Source organism: Natrix helvetica (assembly GCF_964273705.1).
Source record: "Natrix helvetica genome assembly, chromosome: 1".
Taxonomy (NCBI): domain Eukaryota; kingdom Metazoa; phylum Chordata; class Lepidosauria; order Squamata; family Natricidae; genus Natrix; species Natrix helvetica.
Window position 1 is genome coordinate 268740657 of NC_138548.1, and position 23580 is coordinate 268764236.

The 23580-nt window shown below is 43.4% G+C and overlaps 1 protein-coding gene and 1 long non-coding RNA gene across 7 annotated transcripts in view; one reads left to right on the top strand and one right to left on the bottom strand.

The window, feature by feature from the left end:
* The window catches only part of SLC26A2 (solute carrier family 26 member 2), a 53671-nt gene extending 35988 nt beyond the window's left edge, over nt 1-17683 (bottom strand). Inside the window, exons 1-2 of one of the 6 annotated variants that reach the window (XM_081935511.1) lie at nt 17540-17683; nt 801-1449 (exon numbers count right to left, since the gene is read on the bottom strand). In XM_081935511.1, coding sequence (XP_081791637.1) covers nt 801-1439 — 639 coding nt within the window. In that variant the 5' untranslated portion in view covers nt 1440-1449; nt 17540-17683. Of the gene's footprint in view, nt 1-800; nt 1450-17273; nt 17458-17539 lie in introns of those variants that run through there. The other 5 variants (XM_081935513.1, XM_081935512.1, XM_081935514.1 and 2 more) reach the window with 5 other exon arrangements.
* Nucleotides 17684-17988: 305 nt separating this feature from the next.
* LOC309383237 overlaps nt 17989-23580 on the top strand; it is a 34355-nt gene continuing 28763 nt past the window's right edge. The window contains exons 1-2 of the long non-coding RNA XR_014173802.1: nt 17989-18127; nt 22780-22841. This is a non-coding gene — a long non-coding RNA (uncharacterized lncRNA). The remainder of the gene's footprint in view (nt 18128-22779; nt 22842-23580) is intronic.

A 23580-nucleotide genomic window follows, 5' to 3' on the forward strand; every position in this document is an offset into this window, starting at 1 on the left:
AGCTATATTTACCCATTCATATTAGGTTTCTCTATGCGTTTTATGCTTAATATAATCCTTAATAAAAAAAACTATTGGGAAGAAAGCTCAGAACCCTACAGTCACTTCATAAATATCTTTTGTCCATCCTACTAATGTGAAAAAAACCTTTAGTATTGGAAATAGGCAATGAAACAAAATAAAACGAAACAAAACAAAAAAGGTTCATCAGATCTAGCATGCCAAGTTTTGTCTCATCTACTAGTGGCTCCTTAAGGGAACTGTATCTTTTCCTGGGATTGTATAGTAGCCACAAGGCCTCAGATCATGAAAAGGTATTAAGGATGAAGCACACCGTCTCTACCTGGTTTGCATACAAATACTTCATACCTCTATTCAGGATCAACAATGCAAATCCTGTGCAAAACAAGCAATATAACATGCATCAAAAATATTTTTAAATTAAATTTGGGAATATGAAGTATTTTTCCTAAATAAATTTCAAAATACAAGTCTAACCTGGTGCAACCTGTAAGAATTACAGATGTTCATTCCTTTAATTCAAAGTATAGTTATAATACTAAAATTGCCTTCCAGAATTGGTCCCCTTCCTGCTGTTTTGAGATTATAGCTCTTAGAATTGCAATCTATTCACTATTACATTTTTTTACCCGTATGTCTGTAGGATACAGGACAGAGGAAATCTAAGCAGTTTTTATATCTACCTATCTTCAATTTTGCATACTTTTGCAAACAAAGCCCCCAAAAGGTAAAGAACTGATATCAGATGACATGGATCCCCTTTAACTGCAATTTCTTACCTGATAAATTCCAGCTATGAAAGTCACAGTTCCTCCAACAGCAATTGCATAGCAACTCCTATCACATACTTTCTGTGAAGTCTCATTGGCAGTCCAAGACACCATTGAGACATTTATGAGATCATTCGTAACAGAATAATTGCTAGAAGCACCCAATACTGACTTGTACCCAGCAATCTGTAATTCACGTTCTACCACTTCTCCCACCATCAAACAGAGTACACCAAAAATGCCAACCGAGATATGATGGGAAGTTCCAAACAGAAAATAAATGATGCTTGCAAAAAATGATGTGTATAAACCATAGACAGGTTCTTGGCCAGCCAAAAGGGAATAAGCAATGGACTGTGGAACTAGCAAAATTCCTACAATTATGCCAGACATAAGGTCACCCAAGAAATACTCCTTCAGTTTGTACTTGGGGAGCCACGTCAGTACTGGGAGAAAACTGAAAAGTAGATCTTTGGCTTTAGCTGGGCTACAGCTGCAATTTTTCTTCCATTTCTTTAGCATGTAAGCTTTAATATCTGTGCTTTTTCCTAGATATTCTAGAGAGATCCTGGAATGATCATTCCCTTTGCCATAAGTCTCCTCTGCCAATTCAAGCATTGGGTGGACGTGATTGGCTTCTGCTGCCATCCTCGGGGATCTGTAGAAAAATGGAGAAAAGATGTTTGATTTCCACCCCTAACCAATATTCAGATATAAGTCTTATTAAGACAAAATTCATATAAGCAATCCTGGGAAAGATAAGACTTGCCAATCTTAATTTATATTAAACAACCCAAAACTGAAAGAAATCAGGACTAGCACCTGTTAAATCTAAATTATACAATTAAAACATAAAGCACAAAAGAAGGGGCTCAGACTCCATGGCTGAAATGGACAAGACTCTGATGAATATTGATAGCATAATTTCCTGTAAATTAACATGACAACACAAATGAAATAAGAAACATTTAAATGGCCTGAAAGTACTTGAAAACTACAAAACATGGAAAGTTATCAAAATAATTTTTAAAAACCCATTGAATGCTCCTGACAACTGGAAAAAAAAGGTATCTCATTCCTGATGTACCTAATAATAAAGGGGGCAACAAAGAAGCCCTAAAACACATGGGAATTAGATAGTTTCGGGACTGGATGGTCCAATTAAGCAAGCAGTTTTATTCTGTTAGAGGGCCAGTTATGGGAATGAGGAAGAATTAGTAAGAATGCAGAGCTGATTTTCTGCTTTTCAAGGTTTGAATCTACATGTTCAGAAAGAACATGTGGTTTTGGGGTCGAGTACCATCTGTACGCTGACGACACTCAGCTGTACATCTCCACCCCGAACCACCCCAACGATGCCGTCGAAGTGATGTCCCGGTGCCTGGAGGCCGTACGGGTCTGGATGGGAAGTAACAGACTCAAACTCAACCACTCCAAGACAGAGTGGCTGTGGTTACCGGCGCCCCGGTTCAACCAGTGGGTTCCATCACTGGCCATCGGGGGCGAACAGCTGGCCCCTGTAGAGCGGGCACGCAATTTGGGTGTCCTCCTGGATGCCCGACTGTCAATGGATGACCATGTGACGGCCGTGGCAAGGGGGACGTTCCACCAGGTTCGTCTGGTGCGCCAATTGCGTCCCCTATTGGATCGGGACGCCCTTCACAGTCACCCATGCACTAGTGACGTCCCGACTGGACTATTGTAATGCTCTCTACATGGGGCTTCCCTTGAGATGCACCCGAAGGCTGGTTGGTCCAGAATGCGGCCGCGCGGGCAATCATGGGAGGTACTAGGTACTCTCATGTAACACCTCTCCTGCGCGGGCTGCACTGGCTACCTGTGGCTTTTCGGGTGCGTTTCAAGGTGTTGACTATCATCTTTAAAGCGCTCCATGGCACAGGACCTAGGTATTTGCGGGATCGCATCCTGCCCCATACATCCCTGCGGCTGATTCGCTCTCACAGGGAGGGACTCCTCCGGGTGCTGTCCACTAGGCAGTGCCAGCGGGCGACGCCCAGGAGTAGGGCCTTCTCTGTGATGGACCCGACCCTCTGGAATGACCTCCCCCCCGACATTAGAATAACCACCAATCTCCGCTCCTTCCGCAAGAAACTTAAGACCCACCTGTTCAACTCAGCTGGCCTGGCCTAACCGCAGTTTTAATTCTTCTAGCCTGCATTTTAAATTTTTAGGGGTAGGTTTTTTAGGTTGTTTTTAATTTTTATTCTACTGTACAGCCTAATATTTAATTTGATTTTAGGGGTATTTAAGATTATTTAATTTTATATACTGTTTTTATCTTGTTGTCTGTACACCGCCCCGAGTCCCTTCGGGGAGAGGGGGCGGTCTATAAATCAAATAAATAAATAAATAAATAAATAAATAAATAAATAAATAAATAAATAAATAAATGAAGGAAGGAAGGAAGGAAGGAAGGAAGGAAGGAAGGAAGGAAGGAAGGAAGAGTGCAATCCTTTACTTCTAACTTCAGCTACCTAGTTTTTCAAACTTTGTTATATTTGCCTCCTGTTTTACTTCCATATAGCGTAAATAACATGTATGGGTTCTCTTTTTTATGCACACAATAGATCTATAAGGCTGATAGCATTGGATTAAGACATGATTGGACTTTGATTGGACTAAGGGCATATTCTATTTAAAAAACTTAAGCATCTTTAAACCTGTAAGACTGATTGCATTGGACTAAGTCAGGGGTGTCCAAACTTGGGAACTTTAAGACTTGTGGACTTCAACTCCCAGAATTCCCCAGCCAGCATGGGGGCTGGGGAATTCTGGGAGTTGAAGTCCACAAGTCTTAAAGTTTCCAAGTTTGGACACCCCTGGACTAAGTGGATATGCTATTTAAAAACTCAAGTATTTTTAAACCTTGTGTATTCTGGGGTAATCCAAAAATGTATTTTTAATCTAAACTGAATAGTAATTTCAGGTGTATAATATTAATATCTTCTTATAAAAGATATACCAAGGAAATATGTTTAACTGGTTTTTCCAAAAGAATAGTAGAGGTAATATAAGGAATTTCATTTCTGTTAGAGATTGGGGATACTCTTGTCCACAACCTTCTGCTGTATGTTTCTTTTACAATTATGGATTGCAAGAATTGCATTTACAGGAAGAAACATAAATATTTTACAATACTATCTACTCCACAACAAAGAGGCACTTATATACTGCACATTACCCAAGGAATGTGAATCAAAATGTAAAAGATACACGATTCCACAGTAAATAATTTTTTAAACTGTAGTGTTTTCAAAGCATGCTCTTTATATGAGTATCTATTGTTTGCACTACATATTTTTCATTTTCACCATTTCCTATGCAAATATCAACACATGCAAATCTTTTATTTTAAATATAATTGTGAATGATAGTACCTAAATGATCTTGGCTGACTTCAAAAAGCAAAGCAAGGTCAGATTTGAGTAGGATAGGATAAGAAGCCATCAGGAAATTCCAAGTTTGTAAAATAAACTGGAAAGACCGTTGTCTTACCTGAACGGTCGTTCTCTGGGCGCTGCGGGACAGTCCAAGCATGGGTTAACACAGTCTAACTGCCCTAGGACTGAGTGAGTTTTTTATTGTTGACCACGCCTCCCTTTGCCTCTGCAATTCAGTTTTAAAAACGAAGACTTGGAACGTAGACCTGTTGCCTGTAGCTCCTCAATGTCAGTCTTCAGCACAAACCCTGGGTGAGGTTGGACTGTCCCGCAGCGCCCAGAGAACGACCGTTCAGGTAAGACAACGGTCTTTCTCCTGTGCGCTGCTTGGACAGTCCAAGCATGGGACATACCCAAGCTATTGTGTCCCAGGGCGGGTAGATTCCAACGAGTCTGAAGCCTCAACCACCTTCTGTAAAACCCTTCGTCCGAAGGAGGCTTCAGCTGAGGCAAAGGTGTCTATTTTATAGTTTTTTATGAATGCTGTGGGAGAAGCCCATGTGGCCGCTCTGCAGATATCAAGGATGGAAGCCTGGGTCGCCCATGCCGCCGAAGTCGCTGCGCTCCTTGTTGAGTGCGCTGTCACGTTGCGAGGGGATGCCTTGCCTTGGTGTTCATAAGAAAGTTTTATGCAGGCCCTCAACCAGCGTCCGATCGTGTGTGAAGATACCTTACGACCGAGCGACCCAGGCAGAAAGGAAATAAAGAAAGATTCGGAATGGCGAAATTCCTTGGTCCTTTTAATGTAAATGCACACTGCCCTCTGCACGTCCAATTTATGCCAAAGTTTTTCTGTTGGATGAACTGCTTTGGGACAGAAATTGGGAAGGATCACCTCTTGTGATCTGTGAAAGTGCGTATTCATCTTTGGAATGAAAGTCGGATCAATCCTTAAAATGACCCTGTCTGTATGAACAATACAAAGGTCCTCCCTTACAGACAACGCAGCCAGTTCAGATATTCTGCGTGCGGACGTGATGGCTATAAGAAAAACCGTCTTGAGTGACAAATGACGGAGACTAATCTTACGTAACGGTTCAAATGGAGCCCCTGTAAGTGCTTTTAATACTAAGGGCAAACTCCAGGTAGGGTAACGATGAACCACCTGAGGGCAGATGTTCACCGCACCTTTCAGAAAGCTTTTCACTTGAGGATGTTGGCTCAAGGACCGACGTGAATGACATGACAGGATGGTGGACAGAGCCGCCACCTGCCTTCTGAGCGTGTTAGGCGCCAAACCCTTGTCCAACCCTTCCTGCAGAAAGTCAAGAAGGTTAGGAATTGAGGCTGAAGAGTCCTGGACACTGTTCTTGCCGCACCAGGCCGAGAATGTGTTCCACGTGGCCTCATATATTCTGTTAGTGGAAGGTCGTCTGGACGCCTGGATAGTTTGGATGACCTTGTCAGAGAAGTCTTGTTTCCTCAGGAGATCCCCCTCGAGTGCCAGACGGCTAGTTGTAGCCACTGGGGTTCCGGATGACTGATGTGTCCCTGGCTGAGGGAGATTTGCTCCTGAGGTATTCTCCACGGGTTGCGAATGGAGAGACTGACAAGGTCGGCGTACCAGGGCCTCCTGGGCCAGTGAGGCGCCACAAGCAGGAGTTCTGCCGTTTCCGCTAACAGCTTTGACACTACGTGTGGAATGAGAGGCAACGGCAGAAATGCATACAGAAGGCCCGGGGGCCAACGGCTCCTCAGGGCGTCCGTTCCCTCTGCTAGAGGATTGTAATAGCGGGAGAAGAATCGGGGTAGGTGTGTGTTGTTGTGTGTGGCAAAGAGGTCTACTTGCGGTTCGCCGAATTTCTCCACGATCTGACTGAAGATGTCCGGATGCAGTCTCCATTCGGAGTGATCGATCGTCTGCCGACTCAGCCAATCCGCTTCCCGATTGCTTGTTCCCGCTATGTGGTCCGATCTGATGGACGACAGATGCCTCTCCGCCCATCTGCCCAGTGCCTCTGCCTCTCGCATGAGGCTTCTGGAGTGTGTGCCGCCTTGCCTGTTGATGTGAGCCTTTGTAGCAACATTGTCTGTTAGTAACAGTACATGATGACCCACAATGTGAGGAGCAAACTGACGGAGTGCGAGGCAGGCCGCTCTCAGTTCCAGCCAGTTTATGCTGTGGCCCGCCTCCCTCAGTGTCCACGTGCCCTGAGCAAGTTGGCCCTGACAATGTGCTCCCCAGCCCAACAGGCTTGCATCGGTTGTCACTACTAGTCTTTCGGGCTCCTTGAAATGAGACCCTTTTTGCACTGCTGCTGTTCTCCACCAGGCAAGGGAGCGGATCACCTTGGGTGGCAGGATTACTTTTCGCAGTGAGTTGCTGGTTTTGGCCCTCTGCATTGGCAGGAGGAACCACTGCAATTCCCTGGCATGAAGTCTGGCCCAGGGAACCACTTGTATGCATGAAATCATGATTCCCAGAAGCTGGGATAGATGCAGGATCGGCACTGACCTTTTCCTTTTGCACAGCAAGAGTTTGTTTTGGAGGTTCTTCATCCTGTCTGGCGAGAGGAATACCTGGCACGTCTTGGAGTCTATGACGGCGCCGAGATGTTGGATGCGGGTCGTCGGCACCAGATGGCTTTTCTCCCTGTTCACCGAGAAGCCGTGTTTCTCCAGTGTCTGGATGGTTGTCTGAAGGTCTCTCCGCGCCTGAGCAGGGCTGGACGAGTGAATAATGATGTCGTCTAGGTAGCATTCTAGACGAATCGGTCTGTTTCTGAGGTGGGCTGCCAGTACTGCCAGTATTTTTGTGAAGGTCCTGGGGGCAGACGAGAGGCCGAAGGGCAGGGCCCTGTACTGATAATGCCTCCCGTCGTAGTGGAACCTCAGGAACCTTCTGTGTGCCAAATGAATTGGGACATGCAGGTAAGCCTCCCTCAAATCTATTGACGTGAGAAGATCTCCCTGCCTTGTGCATTCTAGGATGGATTGGAGGGACTGCATCTTGAACCTTCTGTATGCTAAGTGTTGATTTAGACACTTTAGATCCAAGATGGCCCTCCATCCCCCCGAGTTCTTTGGAACCAGGAAGAGGATGGAGTAGAATCCCCGCCTCTCCTGATCCCTTGGAACGGGTTCTATGGCTTTTATTGTGAGCAGATGGTCGATTTCCATCTGCATGAGAATCCTTTTCTGGGGATTTTTGGGGATTGGGCAATGGATGAACTTCCGTTGTGGAAATGATATGAACTCTAGTACTAGTCCCTTCCTGATTATGTTCAGGACCCAGGAGTCTGATGTGATCTCCTCCCACCTGTCAGCGTACATCTGGAGCCGACCCCCTATGGGAGGTGTCCCTTGGTGGTCATTTCCCTCTGCGAAACTGGTGGGAGTTGGGGCCGCCACGAAAGGGCTTCCGAAAGGACTGCGACTGGTGTTGCCTGCCCCTGGTGCTGTAGGAATTCCTATCCTGACCCCTATCCCCCGTCTGAGAGAAGTTTCTCTGGTAGGTACCGGAAGTGGAAGGTTGGTTATTGTCCTGAGATCTAAAGGTCTGTTTCCTAAAGGAACCAGGTCCCTTGCGATCATGTTTCTTAAGGGTGGCTGGTAGTATTTTCCGTTTGTCTTTGGTCTCAATGGTAAACTTATCCAGAGCCTCCCCAAAGAGCTGTCCCCCTTAGAAGGGGGCGGAAGCGAGCTTCCACTTCGCCTTCATGTCCACCTGCCAGTGGCGTAGCCACAGGAGGCGCCTGGAGGTAACATTGGACGCCAAGGCCCTGGACGCAAATTTTGCTGCGTTCAGGGAGGCATCCGCGGAATACTCTACTGCCGTGATGATTTTGTTGATGTCGTGTTTCCAGCGAGATCCCCCAGAAGGGGGTCTGGATCTCAGCTGGCGGAGCCAGAGAAGAGAGGATCTGATAAAAAAGGAAGCAGAGGTGGATGCTCTGATGGCCCAGGCAGCCGCCTGGTGAGTCTTATGACATGCCTTCTCAGAGCGCTTGTCTTCTGCTTTGAGGCCCTCTAGCAGGTCAGCTGGTAGGTTTTGTGATGAGGTCAGGGATATGACCGGGGCATCTACCTCAGGCAACTTTAACGCCTCCTCCATCTTAGACTCTACAGCATAAAGTGATTTGTCACCTCCGCTGGGATTAGTGAGGGTGCCTGGTTGAATCCACTGCCTCTGAACCACGTCTAGAAATAAATCTGGCACAGGGATTTCGTCTACAGTGGGAGCTGGCTCGTTAAATAGTCCCTCTTTATGGTCCTTAGAGGACGAAGAGGAAGTGGTGGTACCCTTTGGAACAGCACCCAATTCGGTTGCAGCCTTTGCCTTATGCAAAATAGATTTGAACAAGGAGGGTTTGAACAACCCTGTGAAAGCTGGCTTATCAGGGGGAAGATCCTCGTCTGCGGATAATTCAAATTCATCGATTTCACCTTCTTCCCATCCTGACTCCTCAGTAGCCACTGAGGTGCCAGGAGACAGGGGGTTATCCTCCCTATTTTGATTCGCTGGGGTTTTTGGTTTGGCTCCACTGGAAGTGGGAGCTTCCCTCTGCTGTAAGCCCTCAGCAATGCCTTGGGAGATGGCCTGAGAGATTATTTCTCTCATTTCAGCAGACAGATGGGACCCTTTGTCTTCCCTGGGACGAACTGGGGTAGGAGCGGGACGCTTCCTGCCCCTTCTGGTATTGTAAAGGTCCCCTTCAGTGTTGAAGGCCTGACTTGGGCCCAATTCCTCTCTGATGGAGGAGCTGGGAGAATCGGGATACCCCCAGGAAGCATCTGGAGAGGAGTCCCTAGATATTTCCCCTGAGGAGGGGGGTGACCTGACCCCTGGGGGGGAAGCAGGTCTTTCCTCCCTAGTTTGTCTTGGGGATCGGTCTGGTGAAGGCTCCATTCGGTTTGGAGACCTATCAGGCCTAGGAGGTTGTGGGACCTTGTTCTTACGATTACTTTCTTTGCCCTTGTCCCCACAGCCCTGGGGATCTGGAGATGCCCTTCTAGTACCGTTCCTGCCCCCTTTGCCCCCACTAGGAGCTAGATCTAATTTGCTCCTCTTTGAGGAAGGCCCAGCCTGCATTTCCCCTGACCCTTTGTCTGCCATGGTAGAAAGCGGCAAAACAGGGTAAGATGACTGGGATGGAGGTGGAGAAGGGCTCAAGGCGTGGCCAGCAGGCCTGAGAACGCCTATTGATTACAGAAAGTTAGGAGGGAAGCCCGAGGGACAATACCCTCTAACCTGTCGTTGCCGCCTGTAGATTAGGCGGGAGCCTGTAGCTAGATGAGGTGGGCGGAGCTGGAATCCCAGACGCGGCCTTCAAGTTGTTGGTATCCGTCACTGAGGCGAAAACACGTCTTGCGTTGTGTCCTGCTCTCCTCGGAGTGCCGTTTCACTTAAGAAAATGGCCGCCGCTGCGCGCGCAGCTCTCGGCCCTGAAATTGCCTGGTTTGCGGCCAAAAGCGCGCGAAACCTTGCAAATGCAAGCTCTGAATCAGGCAAGCGGCAAAAAAGCGCACGAAAGCCTCAAAATGGCCGGCGCTAGTTCGGGGAGGCGGCGAAAGGCGCGCGAACCCCTTAAGGTAGCCACCGCAGCCACTTGTCAAGGTAAATTCTTTTCGCTACACTGTGGAGCCTCAGCGCTCCACCCAGGTAGCCTAGAGACGCGAGAGGGGCAAGCTGATCGATGCGGAGGTTTCCCGCCCCCAGCTCGAGCGCCGGCAGCCGCCGGGCAGCTCACATAACCCCGCGCTCCTTACTAATGTTTCCTGACGGTCACTCCGGCTGTTGAATTTCTCTTTCAATTCTCCTGGCGTGTCAACCTTTAGTAATTTATTCTATTATTTGATTACTTGTTAATTAATTTTGGGGAGTACAGTATAACTGTCATAAGACTGAGGAACTCCCCTGCAACAGTCCAAACGGGCGGACTGAGTTTTTAAAACTGAATTGCAGAGGCAAAGGGAGGCGTGGTCAACAATAAAAAACTCACTCAGTCCTAGGGCAGTTAGACTGTGTTAACCCATGCTTGGACTGTCCAAGCAGCGCACAGGAGAAATAAATGTACACATGCGCACACATTAGAAAAAGAACATGGCAAACGTTTTTTGTTGTTGTCAGGAAAACTTTATAAGAAAACTTATGCCAAAAAGTCCTAAGAACTCAAAATCCATTCAAAAAGACTTTGAAAGTATATTGGGCCCGCAATACAAAAGAACGCTTAGGACCGTATAGGTTGGAAACATGTGGAAGAGGCCTTCATCCTGCAGTGGATAGACAGTGGACTACAGACACATGGACACCCACACACTCAATTTAAGCTAATATATGCTGATTTTTCGGTAAACACTGAGATTCAATGTCCTTATAAGTCAAGAACAGTAGAGAAGATAGGTAAATTAATGAAGCAAAGTTTCAGAAAAATATCCTTTATTGATTTATCAATGAATTAATGTATCAAATTTATAGCTATTGTATGTAAGAGGTATTACCCAGATACATCTACAGATTTGGGGTGATGGAAGATAAATTTATCTTCAGCCTCCCTCCCTGTCGTTTCTGATGGCTCCTGAAGCATTCTTCAAAATTAAGTTGTTCAATTGTCCAAAAACAATGAAATGATTTCTCACTATTTTGAGGCAGGAAGCATACCAAAACTGAAATATTCAAACAAATGTGGCACCCCACTTAAGTAGCTTGATTTCAAAACAGTCTTTTGTACAGAAATTTTACAGAAATTGAGGGGGGGGGGGAAATAAGCACACTAAATATTATGATCAAAATATAAGCAATGTCATTAACTGGCTCCTGTTTTGTTGTATCTGAACTTGTTAAGTTCATCTGGCTGGTTTCTGGCTACTGATAATGCTGGTGGCTTTCTATTATTTTCACTCTTATTCCACACTCACAAGACTAAGACTAATTTTTGTCTCTTTCCACATGTGTGGGAAACCCCCACCCTGTGGACTGATTTAAGACCCTTTTGTAATATTTGTGTGTCTATGACCAGAGACTAAACTTCAGCAGATATGCTTAAGAGAAAGCAGAATTTCTAGAGAACCAGACTATTATCCACTGTGTTTCAGCAGATCTCTGCTATGCTGCATAAATCTTGCAACAAATATGCTCTTATTAGCTCTGTGGTCTTTTAAATTTAAGAACATAAAATAGGTACCCAGTTGCAAATTTATATGGCATTTAGCCTAGTTCAGTGGTGGGCAACCCGCGGCTCGGGAGCCACATGTGGCTCTTTACACCCTTTAATGCGGCTCTTCTGTGTGCCGGGTGCCCGCTCCCCACCCTCCTCTCGGGCTTCGGAGGGAAGCTTCTGCAAAAGCCCGGCGAGTGACAACCAATTTTGGTCCTATGACTGCAGAATGCTGCAAAATACCATAAATGCAGGCCAGTTGTTGAGTGTTTCAAATGTGATTGGAACACTCAACAAGGTGACCACTGTGTGTGTGTGTGTGTGTGTGTGTGTGTGTGTGTGAGACAGACAGACAGAGAGAGGAACAGAGAGAGGGAGTGAGGGAGGGAATCAAAGAGAGACTGACAGACAGACACACACACACACAGAGACAGAGAGGGGGAGGGAGGGAGAGAAAGATAGACAGACAGAGAGAGAGACACACACAGAGTGAGTGATTAAGTGAATGAGTGAGAGACAGACACACCCACATACACAGAGTGACAGAGAGAGAGGAAGGGAGGGGAGAGAGACAGAGGGAGAGACAGAGACAGACACACACACACACAGAGTGAGTGAGAGACAGACAGACACACACACACAGAGTGACAGAGATGGGGGAGGGAGGGAGAGAGAGACAAAGAGCCAGAGAGAGAGAGAGAAAGAAAAAGAAAAAAAGAAAGAAAGTGGGAGAGAGAGATGAAATTAAAAACAACAACATACAAACCTGACTTACTCAAACTATCCAAGGAAATGCAAGGCCAATGTTCACATTAGTGGTTGTGACTTTGTCAGTCAATGTCAGGATGTAATTTTCTCTACATTGTAAGGCAAATTTTACGGAATTTAACGTTATCAACAAATAATATCGTTCTAAAGTTTTTGTTTTATTAGTTGTGTTATTTGTATCCTCCCGACCTATGTGGATACTTGCATGCAGAATATTCTCAATAAAAACTTATTGAAACTAAAAACAGTGTACCATCCTATGTATTTTCGGTTTTAAAAATGTGGCTCTCAAAGTAAATTTCAATCGTGGTTTTGGCGAGATTTGGCTCAGTTGAAAAAAAAGGTTGCCCACCACTGGCCTAGTTCAATATCCTTGAAAGTACTTATAGTAAAACAACTACATGTTTGTCATGTGAAACTTAAGGAGTGTCTGTGTATAGTAAAAGGCTTCCAACATCAAGGAAAAGTGGTTTATTAGGAAACTGCCTGGCACCAGAAGCTGGCTTTACAATATTTCACCTTTATATGTCCAAGTATGAAAGATTTCATTGTGTAGTGAAATGTCTCTCCAGTATACAAGCAGCTTATTGCATATAAAATAAAACCATTTATAAGGCTATAGCCAGCTCTAGTTTAATACTTTTTCTAGCAGAATTGCCCATTTAAAACAAATGCCAATATGTTTCATTTTGCTACATTTCTCATCTTTCACTTTTGATATGACTAGCTCATTGGTCTAATTGCCATAATAATTATCCAGAATATGTAGAACATTAATGGGTACACTCACAAGACTAAAAGATTTATGAAGTCAACAAAAGTGCCTAACATTGAGAACACAGATTACGGTTCTCTAGAGTTCTTATTCTGAAGTTATGAATTAATTCAAATATTGGCAATAGAATAAGGAAGTTCTTTTTAACTAAGTAAAATGAATTACTCAGAGGAATCTGCACTTCATACAAACCTCAACTACTGGTATTTTTAAAAATAAATTAGCTAACATTTATTCAATTCCATTCATTCAGACAAAGCTGTATTTAATATTTTCCCCTTTGTTAACTAGGAACTCAGGGATACGTAACAAAACCAAATAACTTTCTTTTTAAATAGTTTATTTATAGCAGAATTGCCTAGAAAAGCATTTACTTATTAATGTTTGGGGGGGAACAGGACTGCCCCTCCCCAATCGAGCAGATACAATTTTTCTGCAGGAAATCTTTAAGAATAAACAAATTCAAATCCCATTAGCAGATAAACCTACTTTAAATCAATACCACTAGTTCATTCACAATGGTGCTTAGCAATTGAAAAAGAGTGACTTTTTGCTGGTTGCTAAATAGACATTTGTAGAGTAGTCATTTGGCTATCCTTCTGGGATAGCACTGGAATGCTTATTGCTTGAAGGAAATCTATACTGGTTTAAAAAATTAGAGAGAAGATTACAAGCACCTAAACACTTTGCTTGGGTGTATGAAATCATTTCTGAACACATGAGATTTCAGATTAACCTCCTGCTTAGATAGAGAGCCTGCAGCTATTCATATGTGACGCAGATAACATCAGCATCAGATTAATAGGGAGGCAACTTTCTTCTCCTTTTAATTAAGCTTCTATAGCTGTGACGGCGAACCGTGGCATGCAGAGCCCTCAGTGCTGACACATGTGCCATCGTCCCAGGTCTGATCTCCGTGGCATTTTTGTGAGTTTCAGTTTCCCTGCAAATGACAATACAGAAGCTCACGAAACAAAAATATCTTTCCTCTTGCCACACTGCCTGTGTTGGGATGCCCTGCCTCCCACCGGCCAGCTGGTGTTTGGGTCTCTGCTGCATATGTGCACGTGTCCGTGCATTCACGTGCGTGCACACCTTTCAGTTTCTGCATGTGCCTTCGCAGTTTGTGCACTCAGTGGTTCACCATCACTATTCTATAGTCAAGTTGCTTTGTTTTTCATAGCAATTGTCCGGCTCGGATGCAGAGTCTGCCTGTTTTTCACTGCGCTTACCTAGTTCTTATCTGAAAGCATATTGATACAAGGGTCAATGACAGCTTGTTTCCCAACCAGATTATTGCAAAGCCTGACAGTTTTTGGGCCCCAAAGAAAGTGATTGGTTCAAGGTCACAGAGTTGACTTCTGTACCTAAGGGAGGATTAGAACTTGGGTCTTCTCCAGCAGTATAACACTGGCTTTTCTTTTACAACCAAGCAATTCAAATTGGTTTTCTCTTGCTTTGTTGATTTGCTATTGTCGTTTTTTTTTTCTCAGTAGCTGTATCCATTGTGACAAGGCTATTAAAAGCAGGTAGTTTAAATTTACTCATGTGAATTGTAATCAGTTCAACTTTGGGTCAAAGGAACACTAAATCCAGTGAAATCATTAACTTGATATTCTTGCACAAATGGCTACTGGAATTATGCACCCAGAAATAGATAGTATTTTATGCTTTCTACTAGCCTCTTTCAAATATAGCTTAAGATCACTGAAAGAGATATTAAATTTCCCACTGAGGAACAAGAAAAGCAATATAAAATTATTAAGACCCACTTGGAAGTTAAAAGAAAAAGGCTTATACCATTTGTCCCACCATTACGTTATGAGAGTTATATCACAGAATTAAAATAAACCTGGTTTTGCCTATCCTTCATGAAAAATGTGAGGCCTAAAAATTGTTCTTGTTCTTATTAAATTTTTTATTCTGCCATGGGGGAGGGTGAACTCAAGGCAGCAACATAGATATCTAATGCTCCTGTCTACTATTTTCCCCACAGCCACCACCTTGTGTGGTGAGCTGGGCTGAGAGAAAGTGACAGACCCCAGGCTTTCCAGAGGCCTAAAATAAAGGGATTTTCTCCTTTTGCAGAGAAAAGGGTATTCTTTTGAAAAGTTAAATATTTTGGAATGAGCTGACAATATTAAAAAAAAAACCAGTAAAATACCCTGAGTTCAGGCATAACAGTATTTTTGTTACAACTATGAGTGAGAACATGTATTGCCTTTTTTCAATTGTCTATTAATATTTTCTTGTAGAATTCATCTAATTAAGAAAAAAAAAACCTACATAGAAGGCAGTTTTTTTTAAAAAAAGACAATGATGAGTAAGGAAAGGGTAACATGGATTAACACTATCATTTGGAAGGAAGAGGGTATTTTACAATTATTTTATTGTTGAGAGGTGATGTTTTACATCAGGCCTGTCAAACTGGCAGCCCATGGGGCGGATACGTCACACGCCGGCCACACCCACCCTGGCTCCACAAAGGCAAAACCCATCATGCTATGTTATCATCCGGTCGGTGACACAATTGAGTTTGACACCTGTATTTTACATCGATTTAACTGTTGTAAACTGCCAGGTGTTGCCCATTGATTAAAGTGGTACACTTAAAACAAAAACCTCAAATATTATAGTATAAAAATTGTTATAATCCCCAGTCCTATCCTGAAGTTTTACACTTCATATTTCCTTGTAGAATCAGTTGTTTTGTCTGTAATGCTTTACTGAAGATGCTGGCCTAGAAATCAAGAGACTCTGAGTTTTAAACTGGAACTATATTTTACCCAAAATATGGATGCACATATATATATGTGTATATATTTTTTAAATTCAGAGAACTTAATATATATTATCTCAATCTATATTAAAATAATTCTGTAATGTTTTTTTTCACCTTTTTTACACATACCTCAAGGAAACTCCTTCCTCCTCCTACTTTATCCACAACAATCCATCAAAGCCTAAAAGAGGCTTACAACTCACCATCTATAGGTTTCTAACCAACATCACACCAGACTGGTCCTAATACTGTACATAATTGACAAGTATGTTGGTTGCATATATAAAATATGAAATAAATGTACATGTTATGATAAATAGGATCATAGCCAGAATAGGTGCAGTTTTTATGACCACCATATTTTTCTAAGATACTATGTTGTTTATGGAAACCATTTTAGCTCTATCCATGTAGAAATATGGTGTCACAATGATTAGAATGCAATATTGCAGGCTAATTCTGCCAACAGAACAGCAGTTTCTCACTGGATCAAGGTTGACTCAGCCTTTCATCCTTCCGAGGTCAGTAAAATGAAGACCCTGATTGTTAGGGCAATATGCTGACTCTGCAAACCACCTATAAAAGGGCTATAAAACATTGTGCAGGGGTATATAAGTTGAAGTGCTATTGCTAATATTTTCCGGCAGAAGCTTCATGGTTGGAAAATGTTCATAAGCAATAAAAACCAATTTTATGATACCATTCTAATTAACCGTCGTAAAAATACTTGTCTATGAAAAGTCAAATCAACCTTCTCCAACTATCAGACTTGAAAAGTAGGAAAGCAAGCAGGAAAAAAAAATCACCAACTCAGATTCAGAAGTAATTCATTCTTCTGACTGCATCTATTTTCCACCGCATCTATTTTTGAAAATCAAACACTAGTTATGTGATATTCCAAGTTAAGGCACCAGGCTGGAAACTGGGAGACTGGAAGTTCTAGTCCTGCCTTAAGTATGAAAGCCTGCTGGGTAACCAGTCACTCTCTCAGCCCAACACACCTCACATTGTCATTGTTGTTGGTGTGGGGAAAATAGGAAGAGGAAGGGCATTAGATATGTTTGTTGCCTTGAGTTATTTGCAAAAAATAATGAAGGTGGGATAAAAATAAATAAAAGTCCTTATTAAAAGATAATCAGCAATGTTCTATTCATTAAAACAATCTTAAATATCATTAATACATACGCAGTGCTTCTTCCGAATTAAGTTTTGATCAGTGTTTCTAGGCTTCTAATTTAAATTCTATTTAATCCCCCTCCCCCGTTTTATCCTTATTTTTTTTCAGTGGTAGATTGGGACATGTTATAGTTTTGAACACTACAAGGCTGATACGCCATATCCATGCTGATATTTACATTAATTACTGCTTTAGCAGTGAAATCTCCATCTTCTGAGAAACAGACCTCCCCCAGTTCAATAAAATGTGCTTCCAAGTAAGTACTTAAAAGCACAATTCTTTTTCAAGAACTTTTTCAAGTGATATATAATAAAACAAAAATACGAATGAGAAAACTACGGTTTTGCAGCTTTTTGAGCTTTTGTCTGGGAACCCTCAGTGGGCTAAAGGGAAATCTCTCTGCAATTCATGAGAATACATACAAACATTCCAAGAAAGCGCGCGGGGTCTTCTTACCATTTTAAATGGTAGAGCAGGCGCCCCCTCACAAGTCTACGTAGTAAATCCCATTAAACGCTTACCCACTCGCAAACTCCGCAGAGTACACGGAGGAGGCGGGAACACTCAAAAGGATGGGAGGACACGAATGCGCGGCGTCCTTTTCATACCTTTACATTCTGCCAACTCTTTGAAAGTGCTTTTATCTGTTCCCTGCATACGACCCCAACTCCACAGCAGAACAACTCACTTGTTCCGGGGTTTCCCCTTCTGAACTGCTTAGTCCTCGGAGAAGCACAGAGCACGCGTAAAAGCACCGGCGTCTGGTCCCTGTTCCCGGAGCACCGCCACTCTACTCACCCGGTTCTTTTTTTCCCCCTTCTCCTTCCCCTCGGGACGCCTTACCCGTCAAAAAGGCGTTGGGGGGGCGGGGGGAGAAAAAACGTGTCGGTCTTCCGCAGCCTTTCGCCAAACAAGCAAAAAACTTGCTTGTTCGCTCCCGCCAGTCAGCGGGCCTATGAACGCCGCCCAGCTCCAGCCCACTTGGCGGCTGGCCAAACCGGCGGGGCGGCCTCTGGTGAAGTTGGCGGAGAAGTTGCAATAAGAGAGAAAGACTTTCTTCTGGGAAGCTCCGATGGGCTAGTTGCCCATCTTTGGGCCCGAAAAAGCAAAGACATCAAGCCCTCAACGTGTCTTGTAGTTTTGGGCGCTTTTGTGATATTTGGAGCTCAGTCTGCAATCGGCTTCGTTGTTTCCCCGCGCCCCGCAATTATATATGCGCGTTATAGAGGTTGAGGAAAGGTTCAGTAGCCACAGAAGGCTTTTGATAGGCTTGCAGGTGGGTTGCGCGCTAAAACCTGGTGTCGCCACTTTCAGAATAGTTTGGAAATACCGCCAATACGTTGAGGTGGCGTTTTCCAAATCGGAGCTAGCGCTGCGTTCAACTTGCAAAATACTTCCGTAAGCACCGTTTGTAATGTGTGCGGGTTTTTTGTTGTTGTTCCCTCTCCCGGCACAAGAAAGTAGAAGTGAAGAAATGCAGGTAGTCTTCGACTTAACAATTCATTTAGTGACCATTCAAAGTCACAACAGCCCTGAAAATGTGAGGTATGACTGTTTTTCACAGTTACGACCTTTGCATCAGCCCCATGATCATGTGATCAAAATTCAGATGCTTGGCAACTGGTTCTTATTTATGACTGTTGCTGGGTCCTGGAGTCATGTGATCATTGTCTTTTGTGACCTTTTTAAAAAGTTTTTTTTTATTTTTTAAACAAAAACAAACATACATATAACATAGTGGAAGCCTGGGATAGGGTGGCCACTGGGGCCTTGGATCGCATTGTGCCTTTGCGGCCTCTGACCCGGTGTCGATCCTGGGTGGCTCCCTAGTTTACTCAGGTGCTCCTGGAGGTGAAACGCCAGAAAAGATGCCTAGAGAGTGGCTGGAGGGCCAGCCGATCCGAATCTGATCAAACACTAGTAAGAATTCATATTAAATCCTACTTAATGGCAATAAAAGCAACAAAACGGCAACATTTTTCTGCTCTTATCGCATCCGCAGATAACTGCCCAGCCGCCCTGTTTAGGGTGTCCTGCTCTTTACTTAACCAAGGAACTGGGAAAGACCCCTTGCAGGGAAGGGCTGAAGAATTTGTTCAGTATCTGCAGGATAAAATCTCTCAGATCCAGACAGGCTTGGACTCTTGACTAGTTAGATTTGGGCAAGTCGACGGGGATGAATCTTGTGGAGACAATCTGGGATGAGTTTGACCCTGTGACCCCCGAGGGCATGGACATTATGGGGAGACTCAGTGCTGCCACTTGTGTGCTGGACCCATGTCCCTCTTGGTTAGTTTCGGCTTCCCAGGAGGTGACACAAGGCTGTCTCCAGGCGATTACCAATGTTTCATTGAGAGAGTGGTTCTTTCCCACCGCCTTGAAGGAGGCAGTGGTGAGACATCTCCTTAAGAAGCCTTCCTGGACCCAGCTTCTTTAGCCAATTATTGTCCAGTCTCCAACCTTCACTTTGTAGCAAAGGTTGTTGAGAGTGTGGTAGCATGTCAGCTTCCCCAGTACCTGGATGAAGCTGTCTACCTGGATCCATTTCAGTCAGGTTTCAGGCCCGGGTACAGCACAGAGACGGCATTGGTCGCATTGGTCTCTGGCGGGCCCGGGACAGGGGCTGCTCCTCTGTCCTGGTCCTATTCGACCTCTCGGCGGCTTTCGATACCATCGACTATGGTATCCTACTGTGATGACTCAGGGGGTTGGGAGGGGGGACACCGTTTTACAGTGGTTCTCCTCCTACCGGATCGGTCGCAGTTTGTGTTGACTGGAGAGCAGGGATTGACCCCGAGGCGCATCGCTTGTGGGGTGCCCCAGGGGTCGGTTCTCTCACCCCACCTGTTCAACATATATATGAAACCACTGGGCGAGATCATCCGTGGTTTTGGGGTATGGTATCATCAATATGCCGATGATACCCAACTTTTCATCTCTACCCGAAACCACTCAAATGATGCCCTCGACGTGATGTCCCGATGCCTGGAGGCTGTTCGTATCTGGATGAGGAGGAACAGGCTCAAGCTCAATCCCTCCAAGACTGAATGGCTATGGTTTCCGTCATCCTGATTTGTGCATCTTGTTCCATCTTTGATGATAGGGGAAGATATTTTAGCCCCCTCAGAGAGGGCCCGCAATCTGGGAGTCCTCCTGGACACACGGCTTAGTTTAGAAGAACACCTGATGGCGGTGACCAGGTGGGCCTTTTACCAGGTTTGCCTGGTACGTCAGTTGCGCCCCTTCCTGGATCGGGATGCTCTATACACAGTCACTCATGCCCTCGTCCTTTCTCGCCTGGACTACTGCAACGTTCCCTACATGGGGCTGCCCTTGAAGAGCACCCGGAGGCTTCAGCTGGTCCAGAATGCAGCCGCGTGGGTTTTCATGGGTGTACCTAAGTGCTCCCATGTTACACCCCTTTTAGGTGGCCTGCACTGGTTGCCGGTTGTTCTCCGGGTGTTATTCAAGGTACTAATTATAACCTTTAAAGCGCTCCATGGCTTTGGCCCAGGATACCTGCAAGACCACCTACTGCCACCAGTAGCCTCCCACCATCCAGTAGGATCCCACAGAGTTGTCTTCTTTAGGGTGCCAGACAGTATCGGCCGGCGACCCCCAGGGGGAGAGCCTTCTCTGTGGGAGCGCCTCCCCTCTGGAATGAGCTGCCCCCGGAGCTTTGCATAATCCCCGACCTCCAGTCCTTCCGATGCGCCCTAAAAAGTTGGCTTTTCCAGCAAGCCGGCCTGGCCTGTTAATTTTATTTAATTTTATCTAATTTTTAAAATGTTATTGTTATATTAAGTGGGTTTGTGTTTTTGGATACTTATCTAATTTCCTTTTAACTTTTGTGATGTGTTTTGTAATGTTATACGCTGCCCTGAGTCCTTTGGGAGAAGGGCAGCATATAAATCCAAAAATCCAATCCTATCCAACATAAAAATATCACCAATTACATATATGTTTAGCATGTTGTTTGGTCACAAACATTTGTGCATCACCGCTTTCAATTGCGTATAAAATCAGCAAATATCAACCCAATATACATGAATACATTGTTATCATTGTAAATCATATATTCAGTTTACTCTTGTAATTCCTTCATTTTAGACATGTATTCTAAAAATTAAATTCATATGTATGCCAACTATATGTTACATCATTATAAATCTATTTAATAACGTATCTTTATAATATCACCTATCTTATTCTAGTATTTCTTGCAGTATATAAAAAACAGGTTCACCAACATTTTATATATCATTACTTTCAATTGTATGCAAAATCATAAAATATCTATCAAATGTATATAAATACATCTTTATCATTGTGTCTCATATGTTCAACTACAATTATTATTTCTTCATTTTAAACAAAATATTCTAAATATTCAATTCATATATATAGCAATATACCATTACATTTTTATAAATTTATATAGTCTATATAATAGTAATTTGTCTTTCTGGTATCTCCTATCACATTCTATCATTACAATTCAAGATTATGATAATTGTATATATTGATAGAACATGTCCCATACCTTATAAAATTGTTCATCTTCTTGTTCTCTAATTTCAAATGTCAATTTACTCATTTCAGCACATTCCATTGTTTTTCGAATAACTTCCTCCTGCATTGGTATTTTCTCATTTTTCCAATTTTTTCCAAATACAATTCTAGCTGCCGTTAAGATATTTACATCAAATATTTCAAGTCTTTATTGTATGTATCTGGTATAATACCCAATTAAAAAAGTCTCTGGTTTAAAGTCTATGTGTTTTTGTGTCATTTTCTCCAACCACATGTAGATTTTAGTCCAATACCTTTTAGCTTCTATATAAGTCCACCACGTGAGGTAATATGATCCCGGTATCTGATGACAATCTTTTGTGACCTTCTGACAAGCAAAGTGAATGGGGAAGCTGGATTCATTTAACAACCAGGTTACTAACTTGCCAAATGCAGTGATTCACTTAACAAATGTGGCAAGAAAGGTTGTAAAATGGGGCAAAACTCACTTAATAAATGTATCAATTAACAAGAGAAATTTTGGACTCAATTGTGGTCATAAGTTGAGGACTACCTGTAATTGTCCTCTTATATGACCTACAGAGTCAAAGTGTGTGCTGCGTGTAATGGAAGAAAACATCTCACCAACTATGACTTAAGAGATATGCTAGAGAACTATAGGAGAAAAACTTTTGCAGTCAAAAATGAAGAGCCCGGTAGCGCTTTGTCAAATTATGTGACACATTTTATTAAGAGACAGACACATTCCCCAGCTGCTCCTCATTTTGTCTGATGCAATGGAGTGGCTAAATGGATGTAGGATTTAAATGGGTATGAGAAAGAGACAAAATGAGGGTATCTAGACAGGGGTAGGTTACTTGTGAGATAGATTACCTGTAATGTTTTTAAAAGCCTTGGTGTTTGTTGAGACTTTCTGAGATAGCATGAAACCTTTTGACTAGCAGCCTTTGGCTCAGTTGTGTTGCTCTTTTCCAGCAAGCCTACAAGAGCTGCAGTACAGTGTCCTGGGAGGTTGAAATGCTCTGATACTATTCGACTTTGATTTAAGTTCAAATGTCAGATGTGTAGCTCTTAATTTTTTCCCCTGCCTCTTTTGCCCTACAGATAGGCCAGATTCACTTTGCCCAGTGAATTAGTGGACACAAGTATTGTGTTACTTATCCAGAATCCAGTATGCTATGAAATATATGAATAAACAGTTTGGATAATTTCTATACAGCAATCAAGATCGTGTAAAATCCGTGGGGAAACCGCCCAACCGAATCATATCCCCACCACCCACATACCTGATAGCTGTGCTGCACAACTCCTATATCAGAACAGTTCTGTAGATACAACAACACACCCAGGATTCCAATTGCTGACATGGGTTCTTCTCTTATTTTAACATCGTAGGCCACATGAGTGTGAAGAGGGTCGGCAATGTTAGGAAGACTGACCCCCGTAAACTGCAAGAGGTATTTACAGGAATATTCCTTTTAGGATAGCTGTTTCATCTTGTGGCTAAAATGTAGAAGCCTAGTTCTGATAGTCACTGTACAGATAATAGTTTACAAGGAATTTTTGCTGTTCAGCAAAATGCAAAACGTACTTGAGAGGCATTTCTCAGGAAGTGAATGTGATGCTTTCCAAAACTTGAGTACACTGTGGGCCTTAAGGCGGGTAGCCTGTTTAGTGAAAAACACCCCAGGGTGAACATTCCCAGGGTATCATATAACTTCTCTGACATGGGTAAGAGAGAAAATGAAGTACACGTGACTAACCACTCTGGCCTGGTTATCAGTGATTGGAGATTGAACGACACTGCAAGTTGATACAGCTATTAAACTGAACAGCTAGTTCATGCATATGGGCTGGCAATCCTGTTTATACAAGTCAAGTAGCGAAGGGAGAAATAATCAGGAAAAACTGGGCTGCACATTAAAAAATAAGCTTGGAAAGAATCAATAAACAACCGATTTGGAAGGGACCTTGGAAGTCTTTTTGTCCAACCCCCTACTTGAGCAGGACACCCTATACCATTCCAGACAAATGGTTGTCCAATCTGTTCTTGAAGCAGGAAGGTAAGAGTACAAATCAAATAAATAATGGTAAATTTATGCACTATGATTCACCAGTTCAATTTGAACTATGAGCTCAGTTTATTGATCTGTAGCTCACTTCTAACCTTAATAGAAATATGCCCTGGAAATTTCT